The sequence below is a fragment of the Pyxicephalus adspersus genome, chromosome Z (genome assembly GCF_032062135.1).
Source record: "Pyxicephalus adspersus chromosome Z, UCB_Pads_2.0, whole genome shotgun sequence".
NCBI classification, from domain to species: Eukaryota; Metazoa; Chordata; class Amphibia; order Anura; family Pyxicephalidae; genus Pyxicephalus; species Pyxicephalus adspersus.
In genome coordinates this window covers 49,875,050-49,900,427 of record NC_092871.1, presented here as the reverse complement: position 1 = coordinate 49,900,427, position 25,378 = coordinate 49,875,050, and the positions used below count along the sequence as shown (strand labels likewise).

At 37.1% G+C, this 25,378-nt stretch overlaps 1 protein-coding gene across 2 annotated transcripts in view; it reads left to right on the top strand.

Annotated features, from left to right (window-relative positions):
• The first annotated feature begins 1,438 nt into the window (after positions 1-1,438).
• ADAMTS13 (ADAM metallopeptidase with thrombospondin type 1 motif 13) overlaps positions 1,439-25,378 on the top strand; it is a 27,205-nt gene continuing 3,265 nt past the window's right edge. Inside the window, exons 1-30 of one of the 2 annotated variants that reach the window (XM_072429822.1) lie at positions 1,439-1,598; positions 2,343-2,406; positions 4,718-4,986; positions 5,342-5,465; positions 5,642-5,790; positions 6,060-6,143; positions 6,954-7,078; positions 7,183-7,329; positions 7,924-8,058; positions 8,387-8,534; positions 9,666-9,770; positions 10,086-10,237; positions 10,549-10,612; positions 11,572-11,698; positions 12,308-12,453; positions 13,087-13,207; positions 13,339-13,419; positions 13,558-13,739; positions 13,968-14,103; positions 15,352-15,481; positions 15,870-16,049; positions 16,624-16,813; positions 17,012-17,126; positions 17,713-17,842; positions 18,676-18,855; positions 18,975-19,160; positions 19,634-19,838; positions 21,822-22,140; positions 23,355-23,501; positions 24,628-24,804. In XM_072429822.1, coding sequence (XP_072285923.1) covers positions 1,521-1,598; positions 2,343-2,406; positions 4,718-4,986; positions 5,342-5,465; positions 5,642-5,790; positions 6,060-6,143; positions 6,954-7,078; positions 7,183-7,329; positions 7,924-8,058; positions 8,387-8,534; positions 9,666-9,770; positions 10,086-10,237; positions 10,549-10,612; positions 11,572-11,698; positions 12,308-12,453; positions 13,087-13,207; positions 13,339-13,419; positions 13,558-13,739; positions 13,968-14,103; positions 15,352-15,481; positions 15,870-16,049; positions 16,624-16,813; positions 17,012-17,126; positions 17,713-17,842; positions 18,676-18,855; positions 18,975-19,160; positions 19,634-19,838; positions 21,822-22,140; positions 23,355-23,501; positions 24,628-24,804 — 4,396 coding nt within the window. In that variant the 5' untranslated portion in view covers positions 1,439-1,520. Of the gene's footprint in view, positions 1,599-2,342; positions 2,407-4,717; positions 4,987-5,341; positions 5,466-5,641; positions 5,791-6,059; positions 6,144-6,953; positions 7,079-7,182; positions 7,330-7,923; positions 8,059-8,383; positions 8,535-9,665; positions 9,771-10,085; positions 10,238-10,548; positions 10,613-11,571; positions 11,699-12,307; positions 12,454-13,086; positions 13,208-13,338; positions 13,420-13,557; positions 13,740-13,967; positions 14,104-15,351; positions 15,482-15,869; positions 16,050-16,623; positions 16,814-17,011; positions 17,127-17,712; positions 17,843-18,675; positions 18,856-18,974; positions 19,161-19,633; positions 19,839-21,821; positions 22,141-23,354; positions 23,502-24,627; positions 24,805-25,378 lie in introns of both variants that reach the window. The other variant, XM_072429821.1, reaches the window with a different exon arrangement.

Here is a 25,378-nt window from a genome sequence, read left to right as displayed (position 1 = left end):
TATAATGAAATTGCTTACTCACCATACTTATATTGAGCACTACTCTCACTCTGCTATTCTCCATAATGGTAGCAAGAGATGTTGTATAGTTCACAGAGTAATCTGGGAACAATATTATGTTATCTGATAGCTGATATCTATTTGGTAATTGTGATTAGACAGATGACACAGGAAATTATCAGCTCAGAAGTTTTCTTTCAGGATCCACTGGTATGTTATGCATTTAGCAATCAGACATACCAAAACATTTACTGTGTAGTCAAAAAATCAAAAAAGTCAAAAGAGGGCAAAAAGGAGAATTTGACTGTTTGTCAGTCAATGCAGGTTCATGGCTATGACTTGCACCAACTAATAATAATCTGCAGAAGACAAACATATACAAATGACCTGATTAATAAAAGTTAATTTTTACCCTTATGATCAACATTGATATGACCCCATCCTGGTTATGATGTCACCTAAATTGTGAGATTGTTTGTTACCAGAAGTATTATTTGCTTTTAGAAAAAAATGCAACATACCACACATTTTAAACACATGTTCTAGCAACATTCTTCTGTTTTAGAATGACCCCCCAAAGAAATGTAAAAGGACACGTAAACAAAAAAATTGACCAGTTTTAAAAATTGCTGATAAGACTAAAATAAAACCAGACTAATCAATTTATCAGTTTATTGAGAATAAATTTTTAAGCACAGAAACTCTATCACTTACTTTATCATAGAGCCTATAATAAAGTTTGTGGGTGGTTAAAATAAAATACATACCTACAAACAACAAAAATGTACAAAACAAAGACTTAAAGCTATTCTGTACAAGGTCTTCTCTTCCTCCGGTGTCAGTTTGTATCTGTCTGTCATTTGCAACCTTTATTTTATGTACAGCACTACATATTATGTTGGAGCTATATAAATACAGTTTATAATTATTATAATAATAGTAATAATAATAATAATAATATTAGTACATTATCTTCTGTCATGAACATGCTGATTGTAATTTGATTCGGGTAAATGCAGCAGACACAGAGGTACACAGACAGAAATGCAGAGCCTGAAAAGGTGAAATTCTACAAAACAGGTCAGCATGGCAAAAAAAGTTAATAATCAAGAGAGTGGGTGGGAAATTGAAAAAAGACAAGGAAGTAGCAAGCTAGGAAAAAGTAGACATAGAATTTCAGAAATATAAAACTATTAGAAAGTGACTAATCCCCTACCCACACAAAAACCATCAGTGTTATAAATGTTACTAATATAATATTTTTTCCAAAAAGAAAAAAAGAGAAATATATATTATACATTTGTAAAGTTCCAGGCTGTTGTGTAAGCTTTCTTTCTATGGTTTTGGTAGTTGTGGCCAGCCCCCTGCTCACATATTGCTTACTCTACTCATCCCCTCCCTCTAGCTCTGTCATTAATCAACCACCACAAGGGCATTTTTTTTTTTTACTGGGCCCTCTATATCATCCATTGCTTAAAAACTTCACATGAACACACGGACCATCATCCCTACTGGAAATTATGATCCAAACTGTGCTGGTCCTGCTAGCATTTTCCAATCTCTCCCTAGGGAGCTTTGAGCCATGGGAATCCACAGAGGTACAAATTTGTAATTATTTAAAAAAGGATTTTTGTGTGTGTTTACATTCCAGGCTGTACGGGGAGGGTGTTGGAATATGACCCTTGCTTTCAAATTTGTATTTAAAACTTTGACCTGGGGAAGGCTTTCATATAAGACAGGAGCCACAATTTGAAAATAAAAACTGATAGCTAAGAATAATTATAAGAACTATAATTATAACTAGAATTATAAGAATATTTTTTTATTCAACAAATATGTGTATTAGCGTAATAAATTAACCTAATTGTTTTTGATCATTTTTAAATGTAAAAGCTACTGCAATAGTGTTTGTCTTAGCAGTCCTATCACAAGGATACTCTGAACAGTCGAAATTGAAAATGAAACTTTAATATGAATACAGGGAGCTCTACTTGCTTGTAGGCATTGCTGTAGTTCACCAGTACAGCCCCTGCACACACACACAATCACACACTTATATCTGTCTGGTATGTGGTGATCCTGAAACACAATTGCTGGTGATACTCGAGCACCTTTCTTCTTTTCCCAATCAGAAAGCCTAATTTCAGAAATGCAGCCACATCTGAATTTAAACCTGCTTTGTACGTTTCAATTAACTTGTGATTCCTGTTACAATTATGTTTTTAGATTGGTTATTGTTTGGATTTATGTGCTTTATATTTAGTTGGAAACCTTAGCCTCTAAACAATATTTTCATTTTTTTGTGATTCTTCACACTTAACACTGGTAAACAATGTTTTTAGATTTTCCTGAAGATGTTGGATTCTGAGGAGCAGCTCTTGTATTTTGGCACAGAAAATGTCTCAGGTGAGTTCAAGCATAGGTATGAAGAGGGATCTACTAATACTTAGCAATTCCACATTAAAATGTAAATATATCAGGCTGCTCATACTGTATATATGACATCACTACTGAGCATGGATATATTTTTATTATGATACATATGTCTGGTGCAGGTAATTTTGTGTGTAAAGCTTTCATCAGCTAAAACTGATTCAAATGAAGAAACATCTTACTGTTTTGATAACTACTAAAAATGCCCCATAGTGAAACACCTACATAATAACTAATTACATCTAGCACAAAGTTGTATAAAATGAATGTCAGTATGCATATCAATTACAGATAAAAATGCCAAGGTGCCTGATGGGCCCAATTTTACAAAGCCAACAAGGCCTTGTGGCTGTTTAGTGATCAGGGTTGTCCACTGAAGGAACAAAAGAAAAATTGCAAAGACGAGGTGCAATGGGTTTTACCAGGCAAGGGTTTTCTCACAATATTAAATTTGTAAAACATTGCAGAACATGCAGTGTGCAGAAAAGCAGGCTGGGAAAATCACTATCCTACATGATGTGTACATCATGCTATCAAAAAAATCAGGAGCCTCCTGGACGGCCTGGGTGAGTGATCTTCATATATAAGTTAAAACTAATTCTCACAAGTAACCTTGGAGTTTGCTGAAAAAAATGGCTTAGAATTTGACCTGCCTAACTCTGAAAAACTAGATCAGAAATGTCAATGATGTCAACACCTCTAAAAATGTATGCAATATAATTATAATAAAAATCTTTTTATTATATAATAAAGGTCCACAATAAATTCAAATCTAATCTTTCTGGGGGCACTACCTCCCCATGCACTATTCACAACACTTCTTTTAATGTCACTACCTGCAAGAGGTGTGGGCCCTGATTGCTGAACGCCAAGAAAAAGAGGACTCGGAGCTTAGTTTTCTTTGCATGAGGGTATTTGCCCCACAAGTACTAACCAACATAACAGTTTATGGAATTATCATAAAAATATTAAAGTTGTCCCCCTACCCTCTGTTTTTATGCTATTGATCTGGTCCTATGCTAAGAAACGGACTTACCTTTACTGCAGACAGTATTGGTAAAGGGTTGAAATAGATATGTTTAGATTATTACAGATAAAAGAAATTACATCAACCAAAATGAGTGTTCACTATATGTATACTATAACCCTCTGTGACCCTGGGTCTATGGACAGCCTTATATAGTCAGATCCATAAATATTTGGACAGAGACAACTTTTTTTCTAATTTTGGTTCTTTACATTACCACAATTAATTTTAAATTAAACAACTCAGATGAAATGAAGTGATTGTGTTAAAAAAAGACTTTAGTTCCCCATTTTTATTGTTGTTTTTATTGAGTTGTTTCATTATGGACCTAACTGTAGATCAGTGGTCGCCAACCTTTTGGACCTCATGGTCCCCTAAATTCATCATTTTAAATCTGGCAGCGTGTAGTGGAAGCGAGTGCACATGCGCCAGGTCCAGAATCCGAACCCGCGCATGTGCGGGGAGCCATGTGTCACTCAAAGGGGAAGAAACTTCCCCCAGAGTGACGTGATGATGCCAGAACCTGCCCACTTTCCCATCACAGGCTCAGATTTGCTTGCTAAACATCATCATGCAAATTTTGTTGTGTCTATATGGGGGACATGATCAGTGGGGTCAGAAGGACTCCTCTGGGAGATGCACCGCCAAGAGCCACGGACCACCAAAATTTTCTCATTTGGCGACCACTGTTATAGATAGTCTAGTGGAGGAAACAGTGGAATTGAAGGGTAGTCTTCAAAGCTATTTATTTTATTGATAATGTGGACATAGGCACCTTGCTTTATCCTAGAATCTTCTGTAGGATGTCTCCTGAGTCCAGTACTGTGAATATAACCGTGTTTGTTGAAGATAGTTGCTGTAGGTCATCCTGCTTTTTTCTTTTGCTGGATCACTTAAAGCCAATTTAAACCCAAAACCAAGTTGAATATTGCAGAAATTTTAATAATGCAGGTAGCAAAAAGAGGAAATAGTAATTGTATTTAATCCCAAAACAAAAATGTAATGTATGTATGTTACATGTGAAACGTTTGCACACTTTATCCAAAAACAAAATATGTTTTTTTTTATAAATGTTTAACAATAAGTTAGGCTTCACATGAGCATAGAACCATTCCCAAAAATCAGGAACCAGAATAAGTGAAAGTTAGCACTACTCTATGAATAAGTTTAAATGTAAAATGTTACATTTATATGAGAGAATTATTTCATTAAATCCTTTAAATACATGTACATCACTTTATTTTCCTTCTTCCACAGCCTCTGATGTGGCATTGGCAAACCTGACATGTACCTGTAAGGACACAAACTGGACACCTCTGTGCTCTGCCCCCCTCTGCAGCCTTTACTCCCGCATGGGGAAATATATCTTTACATTCCAAGAGGGGGGCTGGACTGTCACAGTACAACGGGTTTTAAATATCTCTGTGCACCACCTCATGCAGTTCCCAAAGTCCTGCAGGTCAATTGGCACAGTGCTGCACCCCCCCGGAGTGCAATCCCTGCTCACTTTCTGTGACAGACAGCTAGTAAGTCTTAGTTAAAAAACATTGTTAAGATGAATGGTAGTTTAAATGGCATTTAAAGAAAAACGTGTTTTTTTTTATATACAGAGACAGGGTTAAAATTGCCTTAATTATTAAACTGCTGTATTTCAAGGTATTGGATAATAATTGAGAAACCACTTTAGCATGCATTGAATGCGTTTCATGGTGCCTTAATTATTTTTTGTAGTATATAACGTTCTATTGCATTTTTTGCTAAAAACAGTTTACCAGTTTTTACATCTTAGCAGAATTCTTTGTACATGAAAAATAATGATTGTGTTTTTTTTCTGGGTAATAAATAAATTAAATATACATTTTTTATTTTGTGTTTTCCTAGCGTGGGTTTATCACTACAGACTTTCACCGTTTCTTCATTCAGCCAGTGAAGATAAGGAATTCTCTGCAAAAACAAGGACCACAGGGTCTTCACATAATTTCCAAAGAAAAAATTCCACACACAGGTATGGAGCCAGGACTGCCTGCAATGGTATCTATTATACTGATTATGTAGGGAGGACTGTGTTTATGACCCTGCACTGCACAGTATACATTTTTTTAGGCTTGACATGCACACAGCATTATAATTTAAAAAACATATATTTGGTGATAGTAAGTGGGCTGACTTCTTATCTTGTAGAGTCACCAAAGCACCCTAAAGCCCATCAACTGACAAAAAGAGCAGCTTTTGGAGTTAGACACTTGGAGCTTCTGGTGGTTGTTGGTCACGATGTCTTTGAGTTTCATCAGGAGGATACCGAGAGATATATCCTTACCAACCTAAATATTGTACGTAAAAAATATACTGTGATAACCAATAAATTGTGGACATGAACACGGTATTTGTATATATTTTCTTTCTGCTCTATCCAAAATTGAAGAAAAGATTGTGGCTAAGTACACTTTTACTCATTTCCTAAAAAAGGATATCTGTTTACAGAGCACAATAGCACAAGCTGAATAACTAATTAGCTGATATTGCTAAAAGGCTTACCAATGCTTAACAAAACCATGTTCATCAATAAATAAACATTAAACATGTCTATATACTTTTGCAGGCAGCAGAGCTTCTGAGAGATGTCTCCCTTGGAGCTGCAATCCGTGTTCATCTGGTCAAGATGATTATTCTCACTGAGCCTGAGGTGATCGATTCATCATGCAAGGACACTGCGCCTTTTTAACTTGTCAGTGATTTGTGTTTTTTGCAGTAGGTGCCACCCTCCCATTCACTATTATGTGACCACTGGCAAAGACCACCCCCATAACAAGAGAGATAGGACATATTTTTATTGGTTACCTAAATTCTACTTTCCCAGCACACATCTAGATATTCATTGATCTTTAACATCTACTTGTTTCACTTTATATTTATGCACAGTGATGGCTAAATGCATGATTTACATATTAAAACCTAAACACCTTCAGATATTACAGGAATCCTAGGGATGCCAGATTTACCAAAACTCAACACTACCGATTCCCCTTGTCCTGAATCATCCTGGAGAGAGTGGGGCAGAGACTATGAAGAGCTAAAGCATTTCATTTCTGCATAATTAATAGTTGTAAAGATGTATGTAGAGAGAGGGATTGAGAGATGGAAAGGAAAGGGGTGGTAAAAAAGGATGGGGAAGAGTAGATGGATGGAAAGAGTGAGAATAGGAAGAGAAAGACATAGAGGGAAATAAAGAGACATATGCTTAGGAACAAAAAGAAAAGCAGAGAGGATAGAAAAAGGAATCATAAAGAAGAAAGAAAGAGAGAGAAGAGAAGAAAGAAAGAAAAGACCAAGTTTCATAATATTTCTCATAACCAGGAAAATAAAAAATTGACACACATTAAATTTTAGAGATTTTAACATATGAGAAACAGAGGATCTCTAAAAATAGAGAGTGGGATTTCCATTAAAGCAGAGCAGAACATTATTCTGTTTGTTTTAACCCTTATTTCATTAGGCCAAAATCCAGATCAGCACAAACCTCACGTCATCTTTGATGAGCATGTGTGAATGGAGTAGGGGAATCAATCCTCAGAAAGACTCTGACCCCCAGCATGCTGATCTCGTCCTCTATGTCACCAGGTATGAAATGAGCTTACTATCAAGGTTTGTTTTGCAGTTTTTGTCTTAATAAAAAAATTCTCTCTTCTATCTCACTGTCCTTTTTGTATTTCTGTATAAACAAGGTTCGATCTAGAGTTACCAGATGGAAATAAGCAGGTTCGAGGGGTGACCCAGCTGGGTGGGATCTGTTCTTCCTCCTGGAGCTGCGTTATCACTGAAGACACTGGTTTTGACCTGGGGATCACTATCGCCCATGAAATTGGGCACAGGTATAATACCTTTATCTTATTATCAGTGTAAATGTCCTTTTACCAGAAAATGTATAGAGGAAATGTATAGACTGAGATTGCTGACCTTTCTATAGGAGAGATATGGTAAAATTCTGTCTGTCCTTTGTACATTTGTAGTTAATGCTTGTAATTGCACTTTCTTTTCTCTCTACATGCCATACCAGCTATCCAAATAGTGGAAGAGGTATGTCAAATGACTTGCCAAGTTTAGGAAGCAGATTACAGTGATTTATTAGGAAAATATTAGCAAGTCCACATCTACAGCACCCCAGGATTTTCCCTGCGTTGACATTTTAGCCGGAACGGCAACTTAAGCATATGCTTGTGCTATGCCTAGCAATGGTACTTGGGTAAAGCAATGCTTTAATAAAAGTCCAGGGTCTGTTGAGAAAGTAATTTCTATCCTATGGTGTCATCACATGATTATCCACACAGGATAAGGTAAATAACGTCAGTGGCTAAATATAGGAAGATCTAATTTCATTAATGCTAAAACATGTTTTGCATGTCGTCATGGGAGGATTTCTTTTTTTTTTTTTTTTTGCATATTTTTTTTTTTTTTTTTTTTTTTAGTTTTGGAATAAATCACGACGGGGTAGAGAACAGCTGCGTAGGAAGTGGCAACATCATGGCATCGGAGGGAAGCCATAACAGCATTCATCTGACATGGTCAGAGTGCAGTCGTGAGCAGCTCCTTCACTTTCTAAGGTACAAGAAAAAGCCACCTGCACAAGAAACATTTTATGTCTTGGTTATGGTTGTCACCAGGACATAAAGGGAAGTAAAAACTCTCAAGTAGGTTCAGGTTTTTATTTTTTTGTTGTTTTTCATTTTTATGAAATTGTATATTACAAAAAAAGGGTAATACCACTAATGGTTATCTGTATAGCTGACAAATGCAAATATCCCCTTTTCATGGTAAACATGGAGGTTGTCTCTGCTGGTCTTCTTCTCAAAATGAGAAGCGGTCTGAGCCTGTAACTGAATGATGTACATGATGGACATGAAATCATTTTTTCTGATCCCTCCACAGCAGTAACACAGTCAGCTGCATCAATGACTTACCGGCATTAGAGGACAATATACCAAGCCTGAAGCCTGGATTGTATTATGGAGCCAATGAGCAGTGCCAGATTGCATTCGGGAGCTCAGCACTGGCATGTACCTTCTCCAGGAATGATCTGGTAAGAGGCTGTTCCATTATTATTTTTAAAGTTTGCAGATTCAACCTAATAAGCTATCACTTTGATTGATCTGCCAACCTCAGCAATCTTTAAAAAAAATGGGGATTGTATACTAATATTTGGAGTGATTTTCAATATTTGAGCTGGTTAAACCAAAAAACAAGAGCTTTGCTTATCTTTTATACAGAAATAGGTAGCTGCATGTGCCAGGATTTAGGGGTCACTCTTCCCAAATATGATCTTTTAAGCTGTAAGTGCTGAAGAATCAGTTCCTGGGTCCTTGTATTCCTGCTCCAAAAGAGAGCTATTCCTGTCATAAATATGTGTGATCACACCATTTATGTGTTTTAGCTACTCTTGTAACATTCCTTATATTATAAAGTAAATATAAAAATCAGTAGGGATTGTAGAAGCCATTTATAATTGTTAGAGTAAGTTTGCAAAATCAGGTGGTGTCACCAACATTACTTATTTCACTTCTGGATAAGCTGTAGCTTAAAACTGTTGCAACCCTTTCTTGATTATGACCCAGCTTTTACAAACTTTTTGTCTTTCATGCAACCTTGTAGCTGGGTATATTAGATACCTTCAAAGTCTTAAACACATCTCTTTTCATTTACATTGTTGCTGTGTGCTTGTTTGTTTAAAAAACCCTTCCAGTCAATATCTTTGTCAAGTCTAGTCCTTAAAAAAAAAAAAAAAACATCAAATAACACAACCAACAGCATTTACCACTCCAAGACACCCACTGGCAACCGCTAAGTGCTCAGGAATCGTAACTACTATCCTTTTTTTTTTTTAGGTTGTAAATCCTAATAAAATGGTGCATTTGTTTTTTTAAACTTTTTTCCTCCAGTGCATCTAAAACCACCCAAATAACAACCTGCAAACACTTGCAAAAAAAGGTTTTAATACAAGTGTACAGAGGTCGTTGGAGAAGCAAATCACCCCAGAAACCTTGATGTAGCATCTAAGAAAGGATGCAATACCACAAAAAGCTCTCTAGTGAGAATTCAGCCTTAAAGGACTATACAGTCAACCATGAACAACAAAACCCCATTTTAAATCACACTGTACTTGGTAAAATTATATTATTCCTTTTGTTAGATATTTTTTTTCTGCTTTGTGCAGGACACATGCAGCGTCCTCTCCTGTCACGTCAACCATCAAGATATGACCAGCTGCAGCCGACTCCTCGTCCCACTTCTAGATGGCACTGAGTGCGGCCAAAACAAGGTGGCGTATGATGGGTCTTATTGACCTAATTGGTGTAAAAAAAATACTTTGTTAATATTCAAGATAGCAACAATGTTTTATATATATTCTTCAAATGAGGTTACTGTTTTGAAAACATTCTCTCTCTCTCTTCTCTCTTTCTCTCTTCTCTCTCTCATCTTTCTCTTCTCTCTCTTCTCTCTCTCGCTAAAATTTCATTGTTCATATAATAATTTTTGGAGATGTGCAATAGGTTTTGGAATAGTCTGAACTACATTCATGTTTTTCTATTTCGATTAATGATAAGTAATACAGAGGAATGCAAATTTTGCACAGTGGTGTCACAAAGGTCGCTGCAGATCCCTAAAGGAGCTCAACCCAGTTGCGGCAGTGCATGGAGTCTGGTCGAGCTGGAGTACCTTCTCACCTTGTTCTCGGAGCTGTGGAGGTGGAGTGATTGTGCGGAAAAGGCAATGCAACAATCCCAGGTAAACCATGTACATAGAGGCTGCAATTTATTTTTCGAAGCCTGACACCTAGCACTGACAGGCAAGCCAGGAAACTGGAATTTTTATGAGAAGGCTTCATTGCTTACAGTTTCTCTACATTTCATTTGCACATTTGCATTTCATTTTCAATACATTCATTTACAGAATTTAATGACTGTGTGCAGGTTTTTACTGTATGGTTCTTTAGCTGTAAAAAAAAATAAGATGATAATAGTCTAGTAGTGACTTCTTCTTCACACACCTGCAGTATAAAAAAAAGTCTGTATTTTTAGCTTTGTCTTTTTCCACAGGCCGGCTTTTGGTGGTCGGGACTGCAAAGGACCCAGTCTCCAGGCTAAAATGTGTAATACACAGGTAGGTCTTTGCTTTAGATCTTTAGATTAGCCTTACATCACACATATTTATTTGCCATGCAACTAAAGGTTTGCCAAACAAAGAGTACCTTTACAGTTTTAGGGATTTTAAAGTGACATAAAACATTGCAAAATTTCTTAAAACATTTTACACATGATTAAATACATAAATTTACATCATATTCCCTCCTATATATTCTGGTTGCCCACAGGAACCCAAGGTAGCTACCAAGCTTGTCCCCTGACTTCTATAAAACCCCTTTTTCAATGTGTTTCACAGAAACAAGTCTGCTTCTTCAGGAGTATAGAAGGTAATTGTTTTATATAACAAAGGAGATAAGTATAAATCATTCAATATATACAAATTTCACAATTTAAAAAAAACGCAATATTACCTCAGTTTTAAACCCTGCAAAACAGGCACCCTTCAGAGCAGGAGGTAGGCAAAATAGCATAACTGTTTCAGCATGGGATCTTCACCAGATGACTGTTTATATCTGTCCATAAAGTTTATCCAGTTCATATACCGGTAATAAGTTTGAGTTTTAGGAACTGATTCATCACTGAATTATTTTTTTTTCCTAATTTAGTGATGAATCAGTTTCTATGGGCAACCACAATTTATAGGAGGGAATATGGTGTAAATTTGTGTATTTGATCATGTATCAATTCAACTGTTTGGAATAAAAGGGAATAAAGCAATTAAAGGTTCACTGTCCATCCATTGTTGTTGCACTTACTGGGGCCACTGCTTCAAACTTGAATGTTCTTCCTCCCAAAGGCTGTTCAGCTGAACCGAATCACACAAAGATTTGGAAAATCTCTACATGTGTTTCATTGCACACAAGGATCACTTATTGTTTGTATTTTACTCCATCACTAACTTGCTATATCCAGATCAGTGATAATGATAAAAAATTTATTATAACATTTGTATAATTTATGGTGCTATATTTCCAGGATTGTGGAAAGACACAACTAGAATTTATGACAGAACAATGCACAGCTACAGACAACAAACCTCTCATCCTGTCCCCAGGGGTGGTTTCATATTACCGCTGGACATCAGCTGCTGCTTTTGCCCAGGGTAGGTGTGCCTTACCTTTTGTGTTATCACATGACCAAATGACAAGATCGTGACACATCTGGTCCAAATTGAAAGGGTAAAATATAGACGCTATGTAATAGGAAAAAAATAAATAATGGAACTTACCTTACCTAACCCTAATTTTTAAATTCAGTTTTTATTGCTGCATGTGTCCCTGTTGGGAAGATTATATCTATCTTAGATATATAGAGTATATCTATAGCTATTTTTTCTTCTTTCTTTCTTTAGATATAGTATGGCATTTTACGGACATGTTTTTATTTGTAGTAATTTTTTTGCTGTTAGTGTCTTGATATAGAGAATTACGTGTACTTCCTATCCCGGAACCACAAAAGAAAGTCAAAGAAAGTAGGAAACAATCCCCTTTTGGATAAGTGACCCTTTAAAAAGATTTAACTTCTACTAACAATCCAATGCAGCTCCAAAATGTTGGATTGCCGATCACTATCTGTTTTTGTGATAATTATGACCAAGACAAATATAGGGGGTGACGGAGATTCCAAGCCTTCCACACTGTATCCAAAGAAAATGCTTTTAGCTGGATAGATTAAAACACGTGATAATGTTATTCTTGCATTTGACAACCAGGCAATGAGCTTTGCCAGTACATGTGTCAAGCACAGGGGATGAATTTCATGGTGCGAAGAGGGGAGAGCTTCACTGATGGCACTAGATGTGAGCAAAGCACAGAGGAAAATGGCATGTTTAACCTCTGCATAGCCGGGCAATGCAAGGTGAGGCCAGAATCAAATTATGAAAAGTATATTTTTTTTTTCTTTAATGTATTCCTAACTTATTGTAATGTAATACAAATAAAGATGTCACAGCACAGAAACGGTAGTTGGAGAGCAGTGACAATATAACTGCAGAACTGCACTGTCAGTCCTGTGACTTTTATTTGCAGTGATTTCACTAATGTAAAATATATTGGAGGGTGTTGTCACTGCTGTAAAAAAAAATAAAATCAGCATTCATTTCAGAAGTTTTTTGCACTTTTAAAGTATAGCAGTAGATGTATTATTTATTATGTAGCTTATATTTGGATGGTGGATTTTTACTCCCTATAAAATACAGTTTACCTTTGAAACTTAACATATTTTATGGGATGTAAAATTATTATCTGTGCATTGGCAGGGCAATTGTGAAAATAATCAATGATTCTTTATAAGAAATAAACTAAATTAAAATTTAAAAGCAATGAAAAAGATACAAAATACTTGGCAATAAAAAAGCTGCAGGAGGGTTTAACCAATACCAAAAGTGAGGCTGGAGAAGTTGAAAAGGTCTTTTTGAGCATTATTAGGAAAGCAGGTATGGAATGAGCCTCCTCACCTACCTGTGTATAATGCTGCAGGTGTCTTGCTCAGGTCTTTGGCTGTGATGGTGAGATGGAATCTGGGATGACATCGGATCACTGTGGTGTATGTGGTGGAGACAACAGTACATGCAGTAAAGTAAGCGGCTCTTTTACAGAAGGAAGAGCTGGGGGTGAGTTAACGTTCTATGAATAAAAACAAAAAAAATAGTGAAACATCTAATTAAAAATGCATCTACCTATTTATCTATCTGTCTGTCTGTCATCATTGTCTATCATATATGATTTTTTTCTCATATTGCAGAGTACATCACATTTCTGACTATACCGGCTGGAGCCATGACATTAAGAGTGACCAATCAAAAGCCACTCTTTACTCATTTGGGTAAGAAAGAAAGAACAATTTATCTCAGAATCCCTTGTGACAGGTACCATATCTCTTCAAAAAACTGAAAAGAAATATAGACAACCAACCTGAGAACATTCACAGATATCTCATTATGGTATTATTTTGATTGTCTAGCATTAAAAGAAAACTCTGAGTATATTGTAGCCGGAAAGTGGAGTATCTCATTAAACATCACTCACCCCTCTGTGTTGGAGGACAAGCAGGTGAAGTACAGATTGGCTTTAACTGAGAATAAGCTGCCCGGTCTGGAAGAAGTTTTGATTGGTGGACCCACGTCCTCGGACATTGAGATACAGGTACAAAATAATAGGAAAATAGGAAACATTCTGATATTTTTTGATAACTATGGGGAAGAAAGAGACCTATCACATTTTAATATTGTCTATGTCCACATTAGGAAATGTTACTCCTTCATTTAAAGTAATTCAAAATTTTAGCATTGTCCCCAAAACGGGAAGTCAATAGAATTTTTGGATGGAAACCAAAAAAAAAAAGTTTTGGCTATACATTTATTTTCTTAACAGGTCTATAGAAAATATGGGCCTGAATATGGAGAGGTCACGAATCCGGACATCAACTACAGTTACTACATTGTCAAAAAGCATCATTCATATGCCTGGTCTCCAGTCTCTGGACCCTGCTCAGCCAGTTGTGGGGGAGGTGAGCTATTTAAAACATTTGTCAAAAAAAGTGAAAAACCATCAGGACTGGCCTATATTATTACTATTGTCAGTACCGAACATGAAAGATGCTACAATGAAGGATGCAATTAAAAATTACCAGCAAAGCTTTCTTTTCCAATTGGATTTATATGTTTTTTTATATACATTTACATACTTAAGTTATTCAAAAGCAATTCTTTTTACAATATGATCTATTGAATATGTATGGGAAATATACTGTATGCAAAAATATATGCAAACCCAACTAAATTGAACTTTATTTAGCAGCCTCCTTATTTAGCTTTCCTTGCTTTGTATAAGACTAACAACTTGAGAGTCAGGGGTCGGTGGTGATCTAATGTCTGACAGTTGCTGCCTTGTTAACTGCATGACCTCATACGCTGTCTTATGGCTCCAAAGTGTGTGCAACAGTTCTGTAGTTGAAGCCAATCTTTCTGTGTAAATAAGCAAAATACAGTTCGAGTGCATATAAAGGTGTGCAACGTTTTAGAGTATACTTGGTGTAGTATGCTACAGAAAAAGAGGCCTACTATCTTCTGCAGAGGTCCAACTTACCTGCTGTTGAGTCATTCTAGAGGTTTACTGGTAGAACACAAGACCAAAAATTAATATAAATATTATATATACAAAAAATACTAAATATACAAAATATACAAAACATATTTAGAAAAAAAGCTAGTGGATTTAAATCAATAAACAACAGGAGCTTTGCTCAGTGAGGAACTATAGGTCAGATTCAGTAGAAGAAGTTTCAGGCTTCTGCAGAGAAGACCCCTGTTAGGACACTGGAATCAAGGGTCCTTCTCTGCAACTAAAGATCTCTATAATCTGACACTGTCATGCACACTTCTGAGAAACCTGAAGGCAGCTTTGGGATCAGTGCAACAACTATCAGACTAAAGCCCCATACAGATATTAGATAAAAGTCTGATGATTGTCACTGGATAGAGAGGGAGAAAGGACTAGAGAACAGCACTCTTTAGAAATGCACAGTGGTCATTCTTATCAGTCGTGCATGAATATGACAAAACAATTCAAAGAGGAGCATCAGAGGGCCGTAACCATTGATCTTTTGCTATCAAGCATCAGTGTCAGGCTGAGACACAACAAGATAAGGTGAATTTAGAGCTGTTTTCATTATGACCCTACATTTATGGTCATACATTAGATATATGTTTTTGCTTTTGTCAATCATTTGTGCTATGTGCTTGATGTCATCATTTAGGATTTCGAAGTGTGGCCTATGAGTGTTTTGACCATATTCTCCACAAGCCAGCTGAAACCAAGTTCTGTAATTATTCTGAGATTATTGGTCCAACGCATGAACCCTGTGGAGATGTTTCCTGCCCTCCTAGGTGTGTTGGTTTTCTCTGTTTGATCACTTATTGTATAGTGTGGACATTAAAGAGGACATTGTTTTGATATATATTTTTCACTATATATTTTTATATACAATATTTTATGCAGTGTTACAATGTGCCATTGTCCACACAAGTCTAACATTCTCAGTTTGTTGTGTGCACTGTGGTGCTGCATTAGCTATCCTCCTGCCTCTATGCTTTAAATTGCATCTGTCACCAGTTCCAGAGGCACAGACTTGGAACATATATGCAACAAATGACAATCTACCTGTCCATTTGGGAAAAACTCTGATCTCAGAGATGTTTTTTTTTTCCTGTCAAGTTTATATTAATATACCTATATCATCTATCCCCTTTCAGTTTGTCTTTCTTTTCTTACTAGGTGGGACATAAAACAGTCCTCTGCATGTACTGTGTCCTGTGGAGGGGGTCTTATGAGCAGAACAGTCCAGTGTGTCCAAAAGCTGAGTGATATTGACAGCGTTGTGCCAGACTGGCAATGTGCCCACACCTTCAGGCCAGAAGCTTTTGTCCCCTGTAACACAGAGATGTGCCCAGCAAGGTATCTACATGTTGTAGAAATCAGAAGTTATAGATATTCATTGATCTTCATTGATGGGAAAGACAGAAAACTTTTTAGTTCCAAAGCCAAACAACCTAAATCCAACAGACCATTGCTAAACACTCATACACAGTCATTATTTTTTACATGACAAAAATTGGTAAGCAGCTCGGTCAACTTGTAAACAAGTGGGGTGCTTGTGGGAGATCTCACAAAAAGTAAATAAACAACATTTCTAAGCATTATTGGTAACCATCTGTGGGGGAACAATAGGGGTCACACTGTTCAACAGCTCAATGGGCAAAGGCATATATCTTGTGGGTTCCTCATATATTTACAGATGTAGAATAACTCTTGAAGCAGATATTAATTAGTTTTTCCTTACTGACAGGTAGGGCTGGTTGTGGCTAATCCATTGTGACTTTACTTATGTGTTTATAAACTGATTGAGTTTCTTAGCATTATTATCTCTGTGCTTACTAGAAAAATCATTGAAAGTAGCAATAAAATAGGTAGACTTTAGCTAATTTGTTTCCAAACTCCAAGTTGATATGAATGTCTTTCGCTTGTGCAGGTGGGAGGTATCCGAGACTGGTCCTTGCTCTGCAATTTGCGGCTCAGGTACAGCTAGGCGTAAAGTCTCCTGCGTACAATCTCAGTCTGGTTTGGAAGCTGCAGTGCATTACTCCAAATGCTCAAGGCAGGAAAAGCCATCAGAATACATTGCATGTGTGATCAGTGTGTGCCCTGTTGGCTGGGAGACGGTGAGTATGTTTTGTCATGAAATGTGACCTAGAGAGAAAAAGGTCACAAGAGAGAAAAAAATGGTCTTCTTCAAGGTCAGAGTAAAAACTATATTATTGAAAAGACTGTGGGGTCTGAGCAATAGAGAAATATTTAACAAATGTAAATATTTATTTTTATACTTTTGTTATAATATTGTTTATTTTCACTCCCATTAGATTATTTCTTCAGTTAAAGGAGATTTTCCTCTTAGTGGCTCCCCCTTCTTGAATGACACACACGTTTTTGTGTGGAGCCCAGTACAGGGTGAATGTTCTGTTACTTGTGGCTCTGGTGAGTCTGGATTATGCACTAATGCTGCTCTGCAAATATTCCTTTGTTTTTTTTATTCACGCATACTTACAGATTTGTTAATCTGATAACAATACCTATACTTATAACTAAACTCAAGATGTGATTTTTATTTGATACTGCTCCCTACCCCCAATGTGTGATTGGGGAATGGAAAAAGAAGCAGCAAATTTATGGGCTGATCACTCTTTTCCTCTATCAGCATTCTATATACACATGCTACAGTGCTTTAATTCTTGCATTAAATATACATTTATGGATGTTTCAAAAAACACAGATCGGCATGAATTTTTTTTAAATTTTAATAAAAAAATAGATTGGGGTGTTCTGGTATTATTTTAGGGTCCTATTTGCCTTTACTAAGTGGTGCACTAACTCTAGAAGCTCTATTTATTAAGCAGTGAATCTGACATTCCCTCAAACATTCCCTGGTGGGAATCAATAACTGCTACGAAACACATGGGCCTGAAGGATTCCATCTGGGGAATGGCTGAGAGAATGTCTGATTCCTTGTGTCATAAATAGAGCCCTAGGAACTTTATTGTAATCATACTCCTGCTCTTTTTAGGGACTTTGGAACTCCATTACATTTGTGTCCAGTTTTACTCCAAAGAAGAAGTGACTGAAAATAACTGCAACCAGACATTGAAACCATATACACAGCACCAACCATGCCGACCACAGACCTGCCCGCCATTGTAATAAATTCCTTATACTATATTCATATATTTATTATAAGTTTATGTTGCAATGTGTGTCCTAATATATTGTGTTCCTACAACTGATTTGAAATACATAGCACAGCTCAAATTCCCACCTGTTTAGCCATTGCAAGTCTCTGTTTGGCTTGCCACTGTACTATATGAAAATTCAAACACATTTATATTTGTATAATTATACTGCACTACCACTTTTGTGCTGTAAGTAAACCCATACTTGTAGCTTCTACTTTTGTAAAATCTAATTGCAAATATGGTTAGACAGGGTGGAGCCCTCTGTGGCATTTCTATTTTAATAGTTTGTCTGTACTAACTAACTAACTATGTTAAAAGTACTGTAACCCATTGCAATCAATTAGCAATCCTTTTAGTTTTATTGTTCTGACTGTCCTGGACTGTTAAAAGGCAAATATGATTGCTATCAAATCCTGCATCATCACTACTCATAATTGTGTTAAATATTTTAAGTGTAGTCAAAAAACTCTTTATTTTGCTTACTCCTGCTGTCCCCTGGGACTTTTTCTTGAAATCCTCAACCGTTCTAACAGTTTTAGAACTACCAATATCGACCAATATTTTGTAAAATATAGGACCCTGCATACTGAGTTTCAGCAAAGATCTGGTATTCTAATAGACACTCAAAACTGCCAAATAATCCCTAATCTCCTCCAGATTTTTAGCAAGAAACATGTATGGAACTTCCATTATAAATACATTTTTTTTTACAAATTTAAACATTTTGTAAATACCTGCATAAATATGTAAATAGATGGTACTGTGCTGAGAAATGTCTTGTGTTGTTGTCTGCACAGCTGGGAGGTACAGAAATTGTCACCATGTCCAATAACCTGTGGAAGAGGAATAATCCCACTTTCTGTGACATGTGTCCGAAAAGAAAATGACATCTCACATCGGTTACCCCCCACTATGTGTGGCCACTTACCCCATCCAGGCTTCATGAAACCCTGTGCCACTGAGCCCTGCCCAGTACGGTAAACATTAGTCATACAGATATTTTTAACAATTATTTACCATCAAGTAACTTTATCCTAAGTAGAGATATTAGTTCCTTAGAAAGCACTTTAAGCAGACTGCAAACACTTTTTTTTAGGTGGCGCTACAAAACTGGATCTTGTAGTGTAACCTGTGGAGGAGGAATTTTACATCGTGTTCTCTATTGTACTCGAGATTCTCCGCAAGGAAGTGCTGAGGAACAAATTCTGGCAGACACAGAATGCCAGCACCTGCCTCATCCTCAAGAACAGGAACCTTGCAACCAACAGCCTTGTCCACCAAGGTAAAGTCATCCAATATTCACATTAACATTTTGATAGAAGTGGTAAACATGAGGGTTCTGGGTTAAATTTCCATTTATTGCATATATTGGTGGGTTCACTTGCAAACCTTTTCCTTTTTTTTTATAGTGATACTATTCCGAACTCCAGAATATGTCACACCTTTATACATGTATACAAATATTAGTCTCTGGGCATGGAAAGGATATTAGAATGTGAGCTTTTTTGGTTCAGAGACTGGTATGAATCCTGCAGTGTTCCAGTACAACAATGCAAGAAATGTCAGTGCTTTTCTGAATAATACAGTGCTGTTTGCATGCCCAATTTTCCCTACTGGTCCTTGTAAAAATTTGAATTAAATAGGCATTTCCAAGTAGAATTAGATTTTACATCTGCTCACCAGTACTGGTAAACATTCTGATTGTTTTTTTTTTTTTGATGTTCAGTTTGTTCCCTACTTCATTCTTTTTTCTAGGTGGCAAGTGGTGGAGAGCAGTCCATGCTCTGCTGCTTGTGGCTATGGCATATCCAGGCAGAAGGTGGTATGTGTGCAAACAATGGCAGGCAAAGAGAAAGAGATCGAGACTGAAACTTGTCCATCCCATGAAAGACCCTTGTCTGTCATCCCCTGCTTCATCACCCACTGCTTCTACAGTTGGGACGTGGGGCCTTGGAAACAGGTAATGTACCCAAGCCATGATTTTTTTTTTTTTTTTTTTTAATGAAGTCATTAAAAATATGTCAAGCTTATTGTTTTCAAGTTAACTGACCTACTTTTTCACTTTTTACTTTCTACTGTTTATTAAACTTTATGAAACATAAACTGTGTGAAATATAAGGCTGACACTTTATTTTTGGAAATGCCAGCTGCCTGGCTGTCTCTGACTTTATAATGATAAAACTGATATATGTACTTGTGTCAGTTAGCCCATGCCCTTCCAATATTCCAGATGGTCTCCATGCTACAAGAGTTTGTTTTTGTTTAAATATGTTGTGTCCTTGTTACATAGTACCATAGTAGGTTAGGTTGAAAAAAGACAGAAGTCCATCAAGTTCAACCACTAGGGAAAAAAAACATATCCCAGATATAAAACCCTATAGACATAGTTGGTCCAGAGGAAGGCAAAAAAATGATTCCATGAGGCAAGTTGATGTTCCCTGGATCAACAGTCTCTGTTATCTTTACTTTAAATCCCTAATACCCAGTTATATTCTGTGCTTCTAGAAAAGCATCCAGCTTTTTCTTAAAGCAATCTATAGTAGTTACTGAAACTACTTCCTGAGGGAGCCGATTCCACATTTTCACAGACCTTACTGTGAAGAATCCTTTCCTTATCCGGAGCTTAAACTTCTTTTCCTCCAGACGCAAAGAGTGCCCTCTTGTTCTTTGTAATGATCTCAAAGTGAATAATGGGGAGGAGAGTTCTCTTTATGGACCGTTTATATATTTATACAGGGTGATCATATACCCCCTTATACGTCTCTTCTCAAGGGAGAAAAGATTCAGTTCAGCTAATCTCTCCTCATAGCTGAGCTCCTCCATTCCTTTTATTATTTAGTTGCCCTTCTCTGCACTTTCTCCGATTCCACAATATCCTTTTTGTAAACTGGTGCCCAAAACTGGACTGCATATTCCAGATGTGGTCTGAGCAATGCTTTGTACAGGGGCAGTATAATGTCTCCATCTCTGCAGTCTATTCCTCTTTTATTACAAGAAAGTACTTTGCTAGCTTTAGATATTGCAGCTTGGTTATTGCATGCTGTTATTAAGTCTATGATCTACCAGAACCCTCAGATCCTTTTTCATTTCTGACTCCCCCAAATGTATTCCCCCTATACAGTATGAAGCATGCATGTTGTTACATTTAAATTTATCAATATTAAATGTCATTTGCCACTTGGCTGCCCAATCAAACAGTACATCCAGGTCTGCTTGTAGATTATAGACATCCTGTATGGACTTAATTTTATTACATAGTTTGGGGTCATCTGCAAACAGAGAAATGGTACTTTTAATCCTAAACTCTATATAATTTATAAAGATGTTAAACAGTAAAGGTCCCAACACTGAACCCTGGGGCACACCACCAATTACCTTAGACCATTCAGAGTATGAATCATTAATTACAACTCTCTGGATGTGATCTTTAAGCCAGTTCTCTGTCCGTTTACAGATTGACTTTTCTAAACCTATTGCCCCTAACTTGCATAAAAACCGTCTGTGGGGTACAGTGTCAAATGCTTTAGCAAAGTCCAAGTACACTAAATCAACTGTTATTCCACTGTCTACCTGTTTACTTACTTCCTCATAAAATAAGAGTTAATTTGTTTGACAACTTCGGTGTTTCTTGAAGCCATGCTGACTATCACTTATAGTATTATATTCTAGCGGAAACTCCTCTATGTGGTTCTTTATCAAACTTTCTAGGACCTTTCCAACTATGGACGTTAAACTAACTGGTCTGTACTTACCTGGTAATGACTTTGCTCCCTTTTTGGGAGTGACTAAAGATTCTCTAAAAATTAGAAATAATGGCTTTGAGACAACCAAGCTCAGCTCTTTGAGGACAAGTGGATGTTTCCCATCTAAAATATCATATATTGAGATGCCAGTTGGCAAGACAGCTGTGATATTTGTTTAACTGGAATGTTTTATCTTTCAGTGTTCAGTGACCTGTGGTAATGGGATTCAACAGCGGGAAGAACTCTGCATCAACTCACAAACCCACCAACATGTGACCCCTGTGCTGTGTGGACGCACGCCAAAACCTATGACACTACGGGGCTGTTCTGAAAAGCCATGCCTGCAAGACACACATACCATCCGACCGGACACAGCTTACATTTTGATGAGCACACCACAGATCACTGTTGCCCCTGAACACCAGAGTCTTCGTTATAAAGCTATACCCTCTGTCAGTAGTTATACACCGGAAAAGCCTGGTGGACCAGCAATGGTGGATGGTGCAGGAGATGAAAATGGTAGATATATAAGCTTTCATCCAACCCTGTGATCTGTGACCTCAATGCCAAATTTAGCTGGAAAGGCAAATAAAATCTTTTGATGTGTTAAAAGGAAGCAAAAACCTGCCAATGCTAATACAGTTTTTTGCATGATTTTGTTTGCAATCCTCCGGAGCAGCTTTTTCAAAGGGAACTGGAGGAACTCAATTAAATAATTTTCAAGTTTCAGGGAACCCCTGCTAAAAATTCATGCATTTGTGCAGTTTAGGGTGGATTAAAGAGAATAGTGCATTGGAGATATTGAAGTAATTCAAGCAATAAAGAGTTTGGCATACCAAGATTATCTGACAATCTGATCAATTTACTCCAGCCAAAAAATTTTCAATAATAATCATGACATGAAACAATTGATAATTATCGACAAAAGTAAGAAAGAAAAACAGGCTGTGAAAAGTTTCCTTTACACTTGTGGTCAATGTAGAAGTTCCCCCTTACACTAGTTATCATGTTAGTGTTGTGTTTCCATATCACAATCACATGGTGGTAATTGGTGGTCAGTGCAAAACCCCTTGCACTGGATGTCATAGAAGAATTCTCCACTTCTTTCATCTACAAAGATGGTCACTGTAAGTTTAAGACAACACCAGCGCTACTCAAGGAACCCCTGGCAATTTCTGGAGGGTCAAGGAAGTCTGCTGTAGACCAAGGCCCCTCAAATTATGAAAGGTTATCCTTAATGTACATCAGTTAGAAATCTGGTGATAGTAAATCTTCACACACAAATCTGCACTTTTCATGTATGTTAACAGAACAGAAAAAAACAGAACAGAAAAATGTAGACATGTAGATCATTGAATAATCAATTTTGTTTACTGATTACATACTCTTCTTTAATAATGTAGAATTTCCCCAAAAGTCATTTTTTGATACCTAACTCACATTTAATATGTTTGCTGATCCATAGATAACAAAATATCATGTAGAAGTTTACAGTTTCACTTTCTTGGAGTAATATATATATATATATATATATATATATATATATATATATATATAAATGCTGTCTCCAGACTAATTGAAGGGATGCTCTAGACTTTAAAATAATCAGATTTTCACATATTCTGATGCTTTTTATAGTGTTAATAAAAAACATTAGATTAGATTTGTTGAGGAACAGAAAAGGCAAAGTGAATGATATTAACTGCCCCCTTTTTTGTTCTGATTTCTTCCAGGTGTGTGCGGAAAGCTTTTCCTAAATGCCTCTGGGATAATCAACACCACCGGGATTGTGGAAAATGATTGCATGTTCTCGATTGGACGGCCACTAGGAGAGATTATTACCATCAAAGTTCTGTCCAGTACTCTTAACTGTTCGGCTGGTATGTCATCAGTCTTTAATCATCAGTACATTTAGTTGTACCAGGAATGATCTTTGTTTTTTTCAATGGTTAAATATTCTGGCACCAATATTCTAGTGCCAACTACCCTGTTTCCCCTATAATAAGGCACTGTCTTATATTTTTTGAAATGCCAAAATATGCCCTATTGTCCCCTTCTGATCACTCATGTGCCATTCATTGTCCCCTTCTGATCACTCATGTGCCATTCATATTCCCCTTCTGATCACTCGTGTGCCATTGATTGTCCCCTTCTGATCACTCTGTGCCATTGATTGTCCCCTTCTGTTCACTGACTTACTTTTTTTTTTGCTTCTACGGCCGGGTAACAGACTCCGTTAGGGCAGGGATCAGCAGCTTGCTTGTCCTTCCTGGTGCGGAGTCGCGGGGGCGCGTGTGCGGGCTTGTTGTTACTTTCAGTTTCGTTCTGCACTGCAGCCAGCATCGAGTATCAGATATCAGAGGATGTCTTATTAGCAGGGGGTGCCTTATTTTAATTATTTGAGCAAAAATCGGGGGGTGGCTTATTTGATGGGGATGCCTTATCATCGGGGAAACACGATAGATGTTATACTGTAAACTGTGTCCCATTCTCTATTACACCAGTGTCCCCTATATTAAGGTAGCTGGTTTCTGCCATTCACTAACTGCCACCTGTTTCACCACTGCTATCTACACTGGCTGTAATGTTAGTCAGTGAAAGTCTGTGAGTGCTCAACCTCATGTGCAGATTGAACAGACGGTAGACCAAGTTCATTTAAAGCTATACAATTTAGGGTTGCCAGAAAAGAATCCTACAGAATGTAATCTTACCAAGTAGCAGTTAAAATGTCTGCTGAATCTGACTGCATTATATTGTATAGGACTAAGATTAAGTAAATCTGTAACTTGTCCAAAAATGTTACAATTACTTCCTTTTGCTTAGTATTTGTTTTACTAACATCAGCAGACCTTTTGAAAAAAAAAGTGACCCCTCCCCACTGGTCCAAACAGTATAAAATGGAGGGGATGTTGTCTAAGCCTATGCAAATACTGACTTTAAAAAAGGTCAGTATTTACCTATAAACTTCTGTAAGATTAATTTTATACTGATTAACTTCCTTTGTAGGTGAGCTTGTATTGTTCTATGGTAGAGCTATGTGGAGGAAGGCTTGTACCCGTCTCTCAGCAGTCACAGTGATAACACGATCGAACACAGTGATAGTGAGACAGCGCCAAGTTCAGCCTCTTAATGGAATTGCCCTGGAGTACTCAACAAGATTGACCTCCCCAAGCTATCACCAAGGTATAGCAATATTATTTTCCTATCCAGAAGCCAGACCATTATGGATTTTAAAGTAAATTTTTCATAAAAGATGTAAGGGGGTTGCACTTGCTCATCTTTCGAAAATTTAGTGTGCTGTAAAATCTCAAATGCTATGAAGACAGAAGACCGGCATTGGCTGAATAGGGATGTCATCTATGGCTTACATTTTTCCACCATATTTCCCATACCAGTGTTTACTGATTCAAAAGTAGAGCCTATAATACACTGGCACAATCATATTCTTCCCAATACAGCTCACTATTCTCTGTAGTGATGGCTAAGAAACCTTGTGCAGAGCTGTTATCATATGCTGAAGTGCTTGTGTTGATTGTGACAATCTTTCTAGAGCACCTTATCATATGGCATGCAGTCCTGCTCAGAACCATTGCGAAAATTCCACTGAACCTGGATGTAATGAGTTACATAAAACTAAAGCTGCGTACACACGTCAGATTTTTCTCGCCCGATAATCGGCATCGGCCAGATATCGGGCGAGAATCTGGCGTGTGTACAGTCGGCGTCGTTCATCGTCCGTGGATCCGTCCTGGCGGAT